The 18058-nt window shown below is 36.1% G+C and overlaps 1 protein-coding gene across 1 annotated transcript in view; it reads left to right on the top strand.

Moving 5' to 3' along the window:
• Positions 1 to 18058, top strand: part of LOC136031518 (peroxidase-like) — a 104161-nt gene that overhangs the window by 69585 nt on the left and 16518 nt on the right. Inside the window, exons 9-12 of the mRNA XM_065711188.1 lie at positions 6032 to 6377; positions 11934 to 12090; positions 15903 to 16073; positions 17069 to 17267. Of these exons, the coding sequence (XP_065567260.1) occupies positions 6032 to 6377; positions 11934 to 12090; positions 15903 to 16073; positions 17069 to 17267 (873 nt within the window). The remainder of the gene's footprint in view (positions 1 to 6031; positions 6378 to 11933; positions 12091 to 15902; positions 16074 to 17068; positions 17268 to 18058) is intronic.

Raw genomic sequence — 18058 nt, 5'->3', positions numbered from 1 at the left:
AGTCCTTATCCCCGAGCTTCGGAGTTTTTTTTCAACCTCAGGGACACAATTATTCGACCTTCGGATCTTTTTGAACAAAATTGCTATCTCAAAATTTTTATAGGATCCATTTGGAAAAAAGAGGGCAGCGGGGGGGGCTATTTGCCCTTCGGTCACTTTTGAATATTAAAATGGGCATTGGGAATCCTAGTTTCCAACTCAATGAGTCCCCTTCCAAATGTATTTGACCATCCCTTCCATAATAACATTATTGGTTAACAATGAGCAACTTGCGTAACTTATAGCCCTTGCCCTGAGGGTTGGGGGGGTATCAAACCCAAGAAACCTACCCAAAAATATAGTTGTTTGACCTTTGAACTATTTTGACCAAAAATTTGGTCAGAGCTATTTGGGGAAAAAAGGGCGGTGCGTGCTAGTTGCCCTCCGATTACTTTGCACTCTTAAAAGAGGCACTAGAACTTCCTATTTCCAATCCAATGAGCCTCCTCCAAAGCTTATACTACCACCCCTTCCTTCAAAACTCAATGTGCACCCGAACATAACTTTCAACACGTGCCCTTGGGCTCTGGAGGGGTTTGTATCGACCCCGGAATTTTTGTTATCTGATTTTTGAACTATTTTGAACAAAATGGCTAACTAAAGGTTTTGATCGGAGGCATTTGAGGAAACACGGCGCGGAGGGGGGGATAGTTGCCCTCCGTTCACTTTTGAATCTTAAAAGACACCCGAACCCCCGATTTTTAATAAGATGAGCCCACTCCAAATTTACACGATTGCCCCTTAGATATGAAGTGCCCCTAGGGAAAAACCGAATCAACGCTATAGCGTTGGTTATAGTAAAGAGCCACAAAGTTTCAATGTTTTATATTATTTTTTTCCTAGAGCTACTTCATATGGAAAGGGTGGTTGCATAAACTTCGGAGGATGCTCATTCGATTGGATATCGGAAGTTCGAGTGTCCTTTATAAGAGCCAAAAGTGATCGAAGGGCGGCTAGACCCCCTCCCCCACCTACGTCAAATGACTATGCCCATGAGAATGACGTAATCTTCAGCACCTTTATAGAGGAGTGCCTTAAACAAACTTAAACATTTTCGCATGCTGACCCATGGTCTTCGTTGTGCAGGTACCGATCTCCTGATCCAATGCCGGGAGTGCAATGCGTGGTTGGGGGCAAATTATCCTACGAAATCGGATTCCCTCCTGAGAGGAATGCCAACTACAATCAAGACATACTATGTGCATGCCAGTTGTCAAAAGGTTTCAGCAATGTCTAAGGAATAGTTAAGGGTAATAAGCTGAAACTGACAGGATATCTTGAGAGGGATGTTGAAAAGTGATTGAAGGGCTACAAGCCCCTCCCTTGTCTTTTTTAGAGGGATCTTCCCCTCAACACTGATCAAAGTTTTCGGAAAAGATTTTAATCAAAATAGGCAAAAGCGCTAGTAACTATGCCTCAAACAAATATAAAGTTGAACCAATAGGGAAAATCTTTCCAAGACATAGGAGATCAATTCTGTGAATATTTCGGCCGTATGTCCAAGGGCCGTCTTCAGCACAATACAAGAAAGAGAGAGAAAGAAAAACATGTATATATAAATAAACTTACATTAAAATGCGAGAATTAAAACTAATAATGTTTTTTTTAAACTTTTTTAAAACAGCCCTAGCATCGTTACTTCAACGAAGTCCAACCAGGACTGACAAAAAGGGTGAAGTGAGATGATAAATTCATTCAAACAAAACAGAACAATGTGATTAAATGCAATTTCTCAGAGCCAACCTTGCATTTGTAGCAGCCTGCCTCAAAGGCCTTTTCGTAACTGGTTCAATACTATTATAAATCGGTTTGGTAAAATATTTTGTTAGATCATTTTTATTTAAATTTGAGCATAAAGAATTTAGTGAGTACTCCCCCAAGTCTCTGTTCAATGAAATATAATTATTTATTTTGAGACTTATTTTGATTGATTCCCAAACCACCTGTTTTATCCCCAAATCATTACTGATGAGTGAAGATTTTTCAAAAAGTATCATGTGGGAAGGATTATTAAATATATGCCAACCTAGAGCAGAATCAAAGGAGTTGTTGGAACTATTTGAAATTAATGCCATGTCTATGTCTTTTTTATGCTGTTGTAGCCGTTTTTCTAGATTCTGACGGGTCCTGCCAACGTATGTTGGCAGGACCCATCAGAATTTAGAAACTTTGTTCTGTTTTGTTTGAATGGATTTATTATCTCACTTCACTCTTTTTGTCAGTCCTGGTTGAACTTCATTGAAGTAAGGATGGTAGGGCTGTTTTAAAAAGTTAAAAAAACATAATTAGTTTTGATTCTCGCATTTTACTGTAAGTTTATTTATGCATACATTTTTTTTTCTCTCTCTTACTAGGATTGTGGTGAAGACGGCCCTTGGACATAGGGCCGAAATATTCACAGAATTGATTTCCACTGTCTTGAAAAGATTTTTCCTATTGTTTCAACTTTATATTTGTTTATTATGGAAAGACAGTGTGGTCTTCGTCGCTATTTTCAACTATGCCTCAGGGAATACAATCTCTTCCAAAGCCCCCAGGTCAATTTTTAAAAATTATACAATTTACCCTTCTCAATTATAGGATTTATTTTTAAGACGAAACTTCGGGGAATGTTGAGAAGCATATTTAACTAATCTAAAGGTACTATGTGCTTCCAATTTTCAAAAAAACGTATCTCCAACATTTGAGAATGGCTGAGGGTATTAAGTATAAACTTTATGGGAATGTTGAGGGCAATGTTGAAAAAATGGCTGAAGGGTAACCAGTCCCCCTCACATGGCCTTTTTAGCTGCAATTTCCCCAACGATATCTGATCAACATTTCTGAATAACCGTCTGGTTTCGAAAATTCAAATTACTATAATTCCCGGGATGAACCTCCCCTGCCCCTGTGTCAAGTGTTGTATGTTATATAAGTTGTCCATTCTTTAGATATGAGGTTTGTTATTTGGAAAAGGGGACATGATTACTATTAAGGTAAAATCTTTAGAAAATGTTGAGGGAAATGTTGAGGAAATATCTTATGTCCAACAGAGTCAAAACATACTAAATTCAGGAGGGCAGTCTAAAGGGTACAATAGTAATATCTAAGGAATGGCTAAGGACATTAAGTTGGAACTTTAGAATCATATTGAGAGGGAAGTTGAAAAAGGAAAGGAGAGTGACCAGTCCCCTCCTCCTTTCTTTGAAGAAGGACCCATTAAATCACTAGCTAGAAGAAAGTCACTAGGCAACATAAAAAATCACTAGAAATAGTGATAAATTACTAGGAGTGGCAAACTTGCTAATATATGACTGAACAAAGACCAAAATACTGTCTGTAACGTGTAGTGTAATCTCGATTTGTTTGCTTAGCATCACAAGAGAAGAATCGAAGAATGAAAATGTTAGTATATTATGAATTAAAACCTGTTGCGCAAATGCTTGTCAACAAGGCCAGAAAAAGTTACTTTTTTACGGGGAAACAGATTGCTAATAAGCAAGTTGATTTCTTGCACCTTAGATTTAAGATAGGCACTATTTCTACTGAAATTATTAAAAAATAACTTTTGCTAAAAAGTAATGAGAAGTACTAATTTCACATAAAGTATAAAGTACTACTTTGATCAAGAAGTACTAAAATAGTACTTTGGTACTATCTGCGGCAATCCCGCACCCAAGGCTTATGTAGATCACCCACTTCTCTTCCACTCTATCTTGTTCCAGGTTTCATTTATTACTCCCTCTCATGGACTGTTTAGGAATAAATCTTTTCTTATGACCTCTCAACTCTTCCTTGTGAATATTTTCTTATTACCATTCTCATTTAAAGACTTTCTGTTTTCGACTGGCCCCAGGTGGATTGTCAAAAATGTGATATTTGCCCTTCAACCAAAAAGTGTGACATTTTCCTCCTAGCCTTTCATTTATTGTAGGCCTGGACGGTTATTTAAAAATGCATTTTTCGTATAGCTAGTTGTTTTAAATTAAATAAAAAAAACAAGTTTTTTCAACTGAAAGTAAGGAGTGACATCAAAACTTAAAACGCACAGAAATTACTTCGTATATGAAAGAGGCTGCTTCCTCATCAACGCCCCGCTCTTTACGCTAAAGTTTGACTCTTTCTCTCAATTCTTCTTTCTAAAACAATAAAAAACTTTAGCGTAAAGAGCGGGGCGTTGATGAGGAAGCAGCCTCTTTCATATACGAAGTAATTTCTGTGCGTTTTAAGTTTTGATGTCACTCCTTACTTTCAGCTAAAAAAACTTGTTTTTTTTTATTTAATTTCTGAACGTTTTTGAATCAATGCATGTTTTGATTTTGGCTCTCCGCAGAGGAATAATCAAAACGAAATTTGCATATTTTTTTTTTTGGCTCAATGGCTTTCTCATAATTTTGATCGAATCATTTTGAGAAAAAAAGAGCGGGGGACGAAGCCTAGTTGCCCCCCGATTTTTTGGTTAATTAAAAAGGCAACTAGAACTTTTAATTTTTTACGAATCTTTTTATTGGTAAAAGATTTACGTAACTTATAAATTAGCTTACGTAAAGAACTTTTGTATTCTCATGTTTTTATTACATATATGAGGGGATTCGCCCCATCGTCAGTACCTTGCTCTTTGCACTAAAGCTTAAATTTTATCCCAATTCATTAAGAATGACCCCCTGAATCACAAAAGCCGTAGAATAAGTAGTTGAAATTACCGAAAATACTTTAGCGTAAAGAGCGAGGTATTAGAAGGAGGTGAGCCCCTCATATGGGTAATAATTTCTGTTTGTTTTAAGTTTTATTGCTGTTCCTTACTTCCAGCTGAAAAAGCTTTTTCACTTTTATTTTTTAATTGTTTTTTTTTTTAAATAATGCTAGTAAATCCTGCTCTCCCTTCATGGAAATTTTCTTCTCCCATTACAAATTCTCGAAGGAAAGTTCCCCCAGCATATCCCCCTCTTCTCAACCCCTCTCAAAAAACAAAAAAATCCTCCTGAAAACGCCTGTATACTTCCCAATAACCATTACTATATGTAAGCACAGGTCAAAGTTTGTAACTTGTTGCCCCTCCCACGGGGACTGTGGGGGAGTAAGTCGTCCCCAAAGACATAGTTATAAGGTTTTTCGACTACGCTGAATAAAATGGCTATCTCAGAATTTTGATCCGTTGACTTTGGGAAAATAATTAGCGTGGGAGGGGGCCTAGGTGCCCTCACGCATCCGTGATCTGCCTTCTGGCAAAAAATGCAAAATTCCACATTTTTGTAGATAGGAGCTCGAAACTTCTACAGTAGGGTTCTCTGATACGCTGAATCTGATGGTGTGATTTTCGTTAAGATTCTATGACTTTTAGGGGGCGTTTCCCCCTATTTTCTAAAATAACGCAAATTTTCTCAGGCTCGTAACTTTTGATGGGTAAGACTAAACTTGATGAAACTTATATATTTAAAACCAGCATTAAAATGCAATTCTTTTGATGTAGCTATTGGTATCAAAATTCCATTTTTTAGAGTTTTGGTTACTATTGAGCCGGGTCGCTCCTTACTACAGTTCGTTACCACGAACTGTTTGATAAATTTATTTTAATGAATAATAAATAAAATCATTCTTAAGCAATCCCTTACATAGAAGTTTAGCATATCCTGCTCAGGTTTCAGGAGTGCCTAATTCTTAGATTAAAGAACCGAAATATATTTTCCGTCAGTAGCGGCTTTAGGCCTAATCTGGTTTTTCACCCCCATAATCTGGGGGTGGGTGAAAGGTATACCATAGGAGTGTAAAAATATAAGATAAAAGGAATTTAATGTCAGAAAAATTGAGAGGGAGGGACGGGGCAGGTGGCCCCCCACTCAGGCCTAGAACCTCCACTGCTTTCTGCCGAGATCATTTCTTATATACAATTGTTTCAATGAGTATGAAAAACTGTCCTTACATGTTTACTCTCAAAAACGTCAAAGTACCCACATCTTAGAGTCATACTTTGCAACTGTCATTGCCCTGGCTTAAACTGAACGATTTTTTCAAGGGGATAAGCGTGTAAATGAGCAGACAATGCTTGCAGCCTTTCATACCATCTTTGTGCGAGAACATAACCGTATTGCTACATCATTGCAACAACTGAATCCACTCTGGAGCGATGAGCAACTCTACCAAGAAAGCCGCAGGATAGTCGCTGCTGAAATCCAGCATATAACCTATAATGAATGGCTCCCAAATATAGTGGGTCAAAAGTTTATGAAGGCTTATAGCCTTTGGCCACGAAGAAATGGCTATTTTCTGCAGTATGATGAAAAAATTGATGCCAGAATAAATAACGAATTCTCCACGGCTGCTTTTCGATTCGGACATTCGCTTCTTCCTAGTTTGATCCAGTAAGTGCCCTTTTTTCTCTTTCTATCGATCTTTTCTTCGAATTTGCTTCTTTTTAACTGATTTTATTGGAGTATTTCAAGCCAGAGCTGCCACCTCTTGGGGTTTTTCCCATGAGCTTGGTATCATGGAAAAAGTACATAAAACAAGCACTATCCTTAGAACGTGTGCAATATTTTTTTTTCTTTTTTTTTCGAACCGTGAGAGTTTCGCATAGGAATCTTGAAAATTCTTAAATTCTCAGTGGCAGCCTTATTTCAAGTCCTTACGACAGATAGATAAGTGTATTTCAAAAGCCAAAGGGCCATATACACAAAAATATAAATAAATAACATGCAAGCAAGGAAAATTAAACAACAGTACCAATTACAAAGACGCGCAAAAACAGAATACAACGCGAAAATATCTAATCAAACAAAAAAAAATTAATGATATAAGACTTTTTCTTCTTACTAAGGATTTATCTATATACACTCCCACTCGAAATATTGTGGTTGGGTAACTATTTTGCAGAATACAAGGAAGCATCAAATTTATCCCATGCGAAAAAAAAAATTCCGTAAATCAAAGAGCACCGGGCATTTCCGGTGAAAATGATCCAAGTCTTCATCCTCATCTTTATATGTCAGTAATACAAACTTCAAATGAGTCAAATAAAAAAAAATACGCATGGCTGAAAGCAAGAACATATCCAAGTCATCTGGTGTAAGGCAAGGGGGTTTGAGGGCTAAAGAAAATGTTTCGCTATTATTTTAGTCTTCCCTTGTCATTCTTTTTTTGAGAAAAATTAAAGAACTTTTTACGACAATGCCCATATTTGAACACGAATTTAAAATTTTTAGTAGTTCTTCTTCAGACGTGTTGAAAAGATTTTCCAATGCGTTCTATCACAGGTTGAGAATTTGATTGAGCCCCATAGCCCTCCCCCAAATAGCTACGGTATTGTTTGAAATCAAACATGATAATGCTGTTGGATAATTGAGGAGATTCTTAAGAGTAAGAAATGAGGGAAATTGAAAATACGATAAAATCATAGCCCCTTCTCGTGCTCTTTTTCTGTCCCTGGGTACGCCTGCAACCCAGTGGAGCCAGAGTAAAATCCAAATTAACCATTTTTCCAAAAATAGTTAAGAAGTTAAACAAAGTTCCTCCGGGGATCGATTGACCCATGCAGTCTTTCGTGGGCTCGATTAGCTAGAAACTTGCAGCTGCAAATTCAGGGACAAGGGAACCCTTATATACAAAACAAGATTATCCTGGGAGCATGGGCCCATAAAACAGGACCCAAACAAAAAGTAAAAAATAAATGGATTCCTTGAAAACAAAGCCCAAAAATGGATCAAAAAGGTTGTTTTTTTCAAGACCGAAAACAAACATCAGAAAATAAAACTCATTTTAAAACATCAAAATAAAACATCAGAAAAAGAGTGGAAACCTTATCTATTTAATGCTTGCATTCAAAATATGTTATCAGGAATTAGCCCTTCGTATTTATATAATTTATCTGCTGTGTCTTATATTCCGCATTCGGACGACCTGCTAGTTTTAAGCCGGAGTTTTAAGTCTATTTTGACATTATCTCTGCAACGTATTTCTATAATGTTTTGGAATGTTGGTCTGTCTTTGAATCTTGATAGATTCGAATGTAACACTCCCTTTTTTGTGACTCAAGGTTTTGGGAGATTTTAAAGAAAATTTGAAGGTTTGATATGCAAAAATTGTTCCTAACCGTTGAAAATATTCACGCCAGGTTGCAGCTAAAATGTATTCCACATACTGTGATCATTCCGCCTTGTTTTTAAGTGGTATGTATTCGATATTGAACAAAAAATATTTGTGCCAGATACATATTGCTTATTTTAGATAATGCGAATTTTTGCTGTACTTCCCACTTCATAGCGTAATACACATATTAAAAAGTGTGGTGCTACCGACATTCTTCAATCGTTTAAGTTGCTTGGTGCCAATTTAGCAAGACATGCCTTTGTGTCCCTTTGCCCAAACCATAATATTGTACGTGTGTTTTTGTCTGAGATATGGGTACAAATTGTCTATGTGTCTCTCTATTTGGCTTTTCTTTCTTTTACTACACTTTTACTTTACTTTTCTTTTCTTTTACTTTACTACACAAGTGTAATTTACTCCACTTGTTTTGTTTATAAGTAGATTTTAAATAAATTATTATTATTAAGTAGATATCAAGCTTACGCTAGGTCTGATAGCAAAAATATATTTAACGAGATGTCATGAATACTTGCAGAAGACTTGCTCAATTATAGCCTTTTCCTTGGTTAGACCCCGGACTTGACTAATAATTATTATGAAAATATTTTTTTTATTCAATTTATCATCTCATTTATCTGGTCATCCTTTCCTTAGTAGTAGCTCCCTGTCGGAGAAGGTGCTATTTTCCCCAGCACAACTGAGCAAAACTACCAGATTAATTTGTAAAATCTTCCTTTCATTCTCCTTCCTCTCCATGGCTTGGTTGCCCCCTTTCTTAGGACTTGCTACCAAATAAATGACACTGGAGATGAATATCATCCCTTCTCTTACCAATTTAACCCTGTTGCACCTCCCTGTCTCTCAGTTTATTTTTCTTTTGAAATTGCTATAGCCTTTCTCTATCAAACAGTTCGTGGTAACGAACTGTAGTAAGGAGCGACCCGGCTCAATAGTAACCAAAACTCTAAAAAATGGAATTTTGATACCAATAGCTACATCAAAAGAATCGCATTTTAATGCTGGTTTTAAATATATAAGTTTCATCAAGTTTAGTTTTACCCATCAAAAGTTACGAGCCTGAGAAAATTTGCGTTATTTTAGAAAATAGGGGGAAACGCCCCCTAAAAGTCATAGAATCTTAACGAAAATCACACCATCAGATTCAGCGTATCAGAGAACCCTACTATAGAAGTTTCGAGCTCCTATCTACAAAAATGTGGAATTTTGCTTTTTAATTGCCAGAAGGCAGATCACGGATGCGTGTTTATTTGTTTTTTTGTTTTTTTGTGTTTTTTTTTTTTCCCAGGGGTGATCGTATCGACCCAGTTGTCCTAGAATGTTGCAAGAGGGCTCATTCTAACGGAAATGAAAAGTTCTAGTGCCCTTTTTAAGTGACCAAAAAAATTGGAGGACACCTAGGCCCCATCCTACGCTAATTATTTTCCCAAAGTCAACGGATCAAAATTCTGAGATAGCCATTTTATTCAGTGTAGCCGAAAAACCTTATAAATATGTCTTTGGGGACGACTTAATCCCCCACAGTCCCCGTGGGAGGGGCAACAAGTTACAAACTTTGACCTGTGCTTACATATAGTAATGGTTATTGGGAAGTATACAGGCGTTTTCAGGAGGATTTTTTTGGTTTGGGGGAGGGGTTGAGAAGAGGGGGATATGCTGGGGGAACTTTCCTTCGAGAATTTGTAATGGGAGAAGAAAATTTCCATGAAGGGAGGGCAGGATTTACTAGCATTATTTAAAAAAAAACAATTAAAAAATAAAAGTGAAAAAGCTTTTTCAGCTGGAAGTAAGGAACAGCAATAAAACTTAAAACAAACAGAAATTATTACCCATATGAGGGGCTCACCTCCTTCTAATACCTCGCTCTTTACGCTAAAGTATTTTCAGTAATTTCAACTACTTATTCTACGGCTTTTGTGATTCAGGGGGTCATTCTTAATGAATTGGGATAAAATTTAAGCTTTAGTGTAAAGAGCGAGGTACTGACGATGGGGCGAATCCCCTCATATATGTAATAAAAACATGAGAATACAAAAGTTCTTTACGTAAGCTAATTTATAAGTTACGTAAATCTTTTACCAATAAAAAGATTCGTAAAAAAGTAAAAGTTCTAGTTGCCTTTTTAATTAACCAAAAAATCGGGGGGCAACTAGGCTTCGTCCCCCGCTCTTTTTTTCTCAAAATCATTCGATCAAAATTATGAGAAAGCCATTGAGCCAAAAAAAAAAAAAATATGCAAATTTCGTTTTGATTATTCCTCTGCGGAGAGCCAAAATCAAAACATGCATTGATTCAAAAATGTTCAGAAATTAAATAAAAAAAACAAGTTTTTTTAACTGAAAGTAAGGAGCGACATTAAAACTTAAAACGCACAGAAATTACTTGGTATATGAAAGAGGCTGCTTCTCCATCAACGCCCCGCTCTTTACGCTAAAGTTTTTTACTGTTTTAAAAAGAAGAATTGAGAGAAAGAGTCAAACTTTAGCGTAAAGAGCCGGGTGTTGATGGAGAAGCAGCCTCTTTCATATACGAAGTAATTTCTGTGCGTTTTAAGTTTTAATGTCGCTCCTTACTTTCAGTTAAAAAAACTTGTTTTTTTTATTTAATTACATAAAGAATGTCTTCCCTATACAGTTACACAGTGCTAAATGTAAGGTCAAAATACATATACGAGAGCTTTCAAACCGTTCGTGGTTCATCCAGTATATTCTTACCCATTAACAGTTACGACCCTGAGAAAATTTGCCTACTTTTTGAAACGAGGGGGGAATATCCCCCAAGTCACATAATTTTAAGGAAAATCACTAAATTAGATTCAACGTATCAGAGCCCTACTATAGAGGTTTCAAACTTCTATCTGCAAAACTGTGGAATTTTGTATTTTTTTTTTCCAGGAGGAAGGTCACAGATGCGTGCTTATTTGTTGTTGTTTTTCAGGTGTGACTGTATCGACCCTGTGGTCCTAGAACATCGCGAGAGGGCCCGTTCGAACGGAAATTAAAAGTTTTAGTGTCCTTTTTAATTAAAAGAAATTGGAAGGCAACTAGGTTCCCTCCCATGCTTATTTTTCCCCAAAGTCACCCGATCAAAACTTTGAGATCGTCTTTTTGTTCAGCATAGTCGAAAATCTAACAACTATGTCTTTGAGGATGACTTAATCCCCGACATTACCCGGAGGACGGGCTGCAAGTTATTAACTTTGCTCATAGTTTACATATACTGTTGGTTATTAAGAAGTATACAGACGTTTTCAGGGGGGATTTTTTTGGTGAGGGAGAAGTGGGATTTTTTTTGTGAGGGGGAGTGGGATTCTTTGGGCCATGTTTCGTGGAAGGATCTTTCCATAGACTGAAAGCTACAACTGAAAGTACGGAGCAACATTAAAGCTTAAAACGAACAGAAATTATTTCGTATATGAGGGGGTTCGCTCTCTCGTCAATACCTCTATCTTTACGCAAATTTTTTTTTAGTACTTTCAAAATAGCCATTTATTCTAAATGAACGGCCTTTGTGATTCAGGGGTCATTCTTAAGGAATTGGAACAAAATTCGAACTTTAGCGTAAAGAACGAGGGGGAGAACCCCTCATTTACGTAATAATTTCTATTCGTTTTAAGCTTTAATGTTGCTCCTTACTTTCAGTTGAAAAAACGTGTTTTTTATTTAATTCTTAGTAAAGATTAGGCTAGTAATAATTAGCCGAAAGGGTGTACAGTCTTAGGAAGAACAAAAGTGAAAGGTGGAAACGAATATACGGGTAGAAGTAAATTCAATGATTTTTATATTTGTCCAAATCATGCCTTATTTCCCATTTAGGGTGGTTGATGGCTTTGGCAGAAGAGACCAGAGTTCGGAGCTAAGCATGTTCTTCGATGATGGAGGAAAGCTGACAAGCCCTTCTTATTTGGACTCAATCATTAGAGGAATGTTGACTTCCCCGTCTCAAAATTTTGATAATGCCTTTACGCCAGAGGTATGAGCTTCATCATTCATAAAAAGTGCAAATGAGCTTTTCAGTAAATTTACATATTTAACAAATAATAGTCAAAATAGACTCGTTTTTTTACGGTTTCGTCGTAACCTTGTCAGTATTCGCTCTGGAAACGTTTATGGACAAGCGTTTTAAACAGCGTATAGAATGGCGTACTCACAATTTCTTGGAATTTCTTTTTTTTTGCATTTTATGGTACAAAAATACTGTCATATCAAACATTTCGTGGTAACGAACAGTAGTAAGGAGCCACGCGGCCTTATAGTAACCGGATTTCTAAAAAACGGAATTTTTGTGTCAATAGATGTATGAAAGGAATTGGCTGATGATGCTGATCCCAAATATATGATCCATTGAGTTTAGTGTTAACCATCAAACAATACGGTCCTGACAAAATCTGCTTTTTTCAAAAGAGGGGGGAAACAAACCCTAAAAGTCAAAGAATCTTGACGAAAGTCACATCACAAGATTCAGCGTATTAGAGAAACACACTGTAGTGGTTTCAAGCCTTTTCTACAAAATGTAAAATTTTGTATTTTGTGAATCACAAATGAGTGTTTGGTTTGTATCGAACCAAGGTCCTAGAAAATCGGCAAAGGGAAAATTCGAATGAAAATGAAAAGTTCTAGTTACCTTTTTAAGTGACCACGAATATTGGGGTGCAGCTAGTCCCCCTCCCCAAGTAGTGCGACCAAAATTTTGAGATAATCATTTTTTCAGCAAAGTTCAAAGGTCCAATAACTATACTTTAGGTGATAATATAGCCCCCCATAGCCCTAGAAAGGAAAGGGGTGTAAGTTACGCAATTATGGTAATATATAAGGGGAATCGTATCGAACCAACGGTCCTAGAAGATCAGCGGAGGGTTCATTCAAACTGAATTAAAAGTTCTAGTGCCCTTTTTAAGAAACCAAAAAGGCTGGAGGGCAGTTACCCTACCTCCCCGGCCTATTTCTTCCAAAGTCGTCTGATCAAAATTTTGAGATGGCTATTTTGTTCAGAATAAATGTTTGGTCCAATGAATAGGATTTTAGAGGTAACATGACCTCCCAGAGCCTATGGGGAAAGGGCCTTAAGCTGTTAAATTTACCGATATTGTTTACCAGTAGTATTTGTAATTGCAGCATACATCTCATAGCCTTGTTGTAGAGCATTGCGTAGAAATCGAGAGATTACCAGTTAAAAATATTTTATTCTCTAAATTTTTTTCAGAAAAAAATGAAGAGTTATGACTTTAATTTTGAAACAAAATAATACACTGGAGGTGCTGGCATTTTCGGGAAAAGTATTCCAAGGAGCAGGATTTTTGATTTGATTTGAAAACGTCCGCAAGAAATTTCCTAGAGGATTTTCAACGAGTATGCTGTATGAATTGTCCGTGGGGTATCATCCAGGTGGGTGGGTGGGGGGTATTTTATGTGAGAAGAGCTGTACTTTGAGAAATTTTCTATGGAGGAGGAAATTTCCGTGGAGGGAAGCTTGATTTTCCGGTATTATTTGAACGGAAATTGAATAGGAAAACGAGTTTTTTTCAACTGAAATTAAGGACAACATTAAAACTTAAAACGAACAGAAATTATTTCGTATATAGGGGGGGGTGTCCCTTCCTCAATATCTCTCTCTTTTCGCCAAAGTTTGTCTTTTTGTCCCGATTCTTTAAGAACGATTCTTGAAACACAAGGACCGTTTAATTAGAACAAGAAGCTCTTTTAAAAGTACTAAATAGCTTTAGCGTGAAGAGCGATGTATTGAGGAGGGGGGAGCCCCCCTAATATAAAAAATAGTACATATATATAGGTCAGGATAGCAAATCCTGACCTATGTATATTTGGTCAGGTATATTTGGTCTATGTATATTTTGGTATGTATATAGGTCATTGTAGCAAATGCAATGATTAGGCATGTTATATTTGAAAAGAAAATTAAGTTAGAAATCAAATGGTATAATTATTTAATTTTTATCTAATTTATGTCCTCTGAATAACAAGATTTCTGCTACTGTCCCAATATAAAATAAGCAGTGTGGTAACAAAAGAGTAGCTTTATTTGATTCCAGATTCAGCGTTGTTTCAAAATATAATTTTCACTTCCCTGGAAATTCATTAATAGGCCAGGCAATGCCTAAGACTATATTTAAATTTTCTTTTTTTTTCAAATTTTCCGAATCAATAGTATCAGCAAAGAACTGGGGCTATTGAGAAGGAGACATGTTAGGAAAATAATTTTTACGGTTTAATATGTAAAAAAAAAAATGTTTTTAAGGACATTTTGAAGGCCCTTCGTCTATAATTTATCCCTCCCCTCTTTTGTGTAGAAATATATTGCCCACATTATATATTTCTTGTTTGTTTTTCTGTTTCTTGATTTTGTCTTCATTGATTCAATTTATGGGTACACAGTGAAAACAAGAGTAAGACATGGGACAAACACATGGGGGCTGGGGGGTAAAGTATAGTGAAAGGTGAAGTTATTCTTCAAAATTTATTTAGTTAATTGAAAGGCTAAGGCTGCTTCCCCAAAATTTATTAGGTTGGTTTAACCTTGACCGATGTTTAACTACGTTATGGTGTCAACTTTAAAAATTAACCAAGTCATGTTTGAATATTTAAAAGCAGTTTGTGTAATCCAACAAACAGCAAATAATGAAAAATGTATCACGTAATAGAATTTTACTGTCTTTGACTGCATAAAAAGGAAAAGAAAAACCAAAGGCACATAGAAAATTTGGAAATTCAAGAACAAAAGTTAATTTGTATTGTCAACATCTTCAAAAATAGTTTTATTTATTGCTCCTTCATGGTTTAGTTCTGCCACAGGGTGTTTAAGATCGTGAACACCGTTTCGTGTCTCATGGATTTCCCACCATTATTTCGAAAACGAACCGAAATTAAATAGAAAACTTTTTTTTTAATGAAAGTAAGGAGCGACATTAAAACTTAAAACGAGCAGAAATTATTCCGTATATGAAAGAAGTTGCTCCCTTGACAAACAGTCAAACTATAGGGCAAAGAGCGAGGGATCGAGTCAGCCGCTTTCATATACGGAATATTTTCTGCTCGTTTTAAGTTTTAATAAATCTTTTTTTTTATTTAATCAGGATCAGCAACGGAGATGTAAACCCCAACTCAACTTTGAAAGTCTTAGGAGGTCTATGATACAGTTTAATTATGGAGCATAAAAATGTCATTGAGGATTAACACAGGTGGAGGGGCTAGATACTTGAGCAGCATGGGGCACATTAAAACAAAAGTCTATCCTTGATCTCGATAGCCAATCAATTCAAAATATCTGCTGTGAGTTTATGTGATTCTAGGATGTATTAAACAAAATGAGTTGAAAATTTAGCGGGAGCGTAGGAGGCTTTGCATAAAGTTGGACGGAGAGGAGGGCTGGCAAACGAACTAACCAGCGGCAATTATCGAATACAAGTAGATAAAATGTTTTAAACACAGTCAAGAAGTCCAGTTGTTATTTTTTGGCCGTGAAAAGTATTACCGTTAAAAAACCTCCAGTCTGGTTTACTATCATACATAGCGAAATGACTCAGGGATCTAGAAGGAAGTGATGAACGTGGACGAAACCTTATATAGAGTTGGATGAAAGGAAGCGCAGGTTCTAAGGTGATTGACAGAAAGCAAGGTTATGGTAATTATCAAATATATATGCTCACCATTCTTCAGAAAAAGTAAAGAAGTCCTTACGATTCCAATCTATAAAACCTGTCGATATAAAGACACAATGAACCAAATAAAATGACTCGAGGTGCTAAACTAACAACTCTGTTTCTAACATAGATAACAACAAAGTTATTCAGAGGGAACTTACCATTTGGAATGGACTTGATTGCTTTGAATACCCAAAGAGGACGCGACCATGGACTGCCAGGCTATATTCAGTATCGTTCCGTGTGTGGGTTACCATCTGTAAGAACATTCGAAGATTTGATTGGAACAATACCAGCAGCAGTAAGTACCATGTTTGAATGATCTTCATTTTCTTATTTATTTTTTGAACAGCCAATTCAACATCAGTCCGAAAATTGAGGATGGAAAGAACATTAAATATGAAACACCCAACACCAGACAGAAAAAAAGAAACATAATATATACTTATTGTAATTATTCCTTGCTGTTAGATTTGCCTAATCATTTTTAAAATTCATCAGAGTAGGGTTTTACTCGGGGATGGACGTGGAGATTTCCTCGAGTGGTGCTGATTAAGTATCTCCAAATATTTCATATTCTTCGCCAATGTTAAAATTTCGGAAAATTGATTCGCTTACTTTAAATAATTCATCTGAAAGCTCCTATTTAAATGTTGACTCCTATTTAAAACTGTGCATGTTTTTAGCTTTTCATAACCAATATTTTTGTTCTAACCTCCTGGTGGTTCTAACAAAGGCGGTCGACTTACCCACTAGAGCTACCTATGAAGACATAGTCTGTAGATTATTTGCTTTTCCTTCCCCCCCCCCTATTTATAAGGGATTTTTCAATGTATATCAAGTTTTTGTTGATGGATAATACAATGAAACGTAGTACAGGCAGTACCAGTAGTACAAAGTATGTACGTAGGAATTTACTTCCTAGGTGGGGATGACAAAAAAATGAAAATATTTCAAAAGAGTATGGCACTGCTTCTGCAGACGGGCCTGTATAGAGCCTGCGCTAAAAAAAAAAATGTGGCAAGGGTATTGATGGAGAAATGATATCATTAAAAGCCAAATAAAATTACGTATACACGTAATGCATAGTTTTTGTTTGGTTTAAGCTATAGTTTCTCTCTTTACTCTTACCTGTAAAAACTTTTTCTTATATTTTTTTATAAACAGCAACAAATTGCTATACAATTTTCCAAGTATTTTCTTATCTGTGTTTTTTCTCGTTTTCTTTGTTTCTCGGTGAAATTAATGTAAGGTTTATTAGAAATTGACCCAATCCAATTCCAATTTCTCTTTTAGACTGCTCAAGCGCTAAGCCGTATTTATCGTCACGTGGATGACATTGACCTGTTTATTGGTGGCATATCGGAAATCGCAGCTCCAGGCTCCTTATTAGGTCCAACGTTTACTTGCATAGTAGCAGATCAGTTCGCTCGTCTCCGAGCTGGTGACAGATTTTTCTATGACATTGGGAATCAGCTTCATTCATTCAGTCAAGGTAACGTGCATTGACACAAGATCAATAAAAAAGGGCTAAAACACACTATTTTCTGGATTAGACCGTTCTTAGTAAGTAATCACGAGTAAAGAGCAACAATTATCATTAGACAGTGAAACTCTATAAAATGAAACTTTGAGAACAGTGTGCATATGGACCAAATCTAAATTTGATATTGTTTCCAAATATAGGAAATCGCTTTGTTTTAAATTTATTCATCAAAGACTATTTACAAAAGATAATTGTTTCAGAATAAGGGGAGAACACAAAAACTATAGGAGGTTAAAGGATCCAACCTTTATTAGCAATTTTTCTTAGCGAAACGAGCAAAAAAGAAAAACCGTTGGATGCCTCTTATCTATTAGAAAGAAAACAACCAAAGAAAAAAATTTCAGTGGAAGTACAGAAGCCAGGAGAACTAGAAAATACTAAATAGGTTTGGCTCTTAAAATCTGGCCATAATTTATATAACTGGTCTCAAAAGTAGTTCTGTTGATGAGTGTTTTGTTCTTCGTTACGACTTCTTTTCAGAGGTACCAATTTTTGAAAAAAAACGCATTTTTCGTTTTTTCATTGGAAAGTTGAAAATAACAAGGGTCATGTCGATGTTTCAGAATAAGGGAGAACATAAAAATTCTATGATCATAATGAAAATTATACCATGAAATTCGACATATTTCAAAGCCTTAGAGCGGTAATTCAAGCTTCTGTCTATAATAACGCGAACTATTACAGTTTGCCGAAGAAGGATTCCTGAGATACATTTTTTTTCTTTTTTAGATGATCGTAAC

This window comes from Artemia franciscana, chromosome 9 (assembly GCF_032884065.1).
Source record: "Artemia franciscana chromosome 9, ASM3288406v1, whole genome shotgun sequence".
In the NCBI taxonomy this organism is placed as follows: Eukaryota; Metazoa; Arthropoda; class Branchiopoda; order Anostraca; family Artemiidae; genus Artemia; species Artemia franciscana.
The sequence above is the reverse complement of the archived record's forward strand: the minus strand, read 5'-3'. Positions and strand labels throughout refer to the sequence as shown.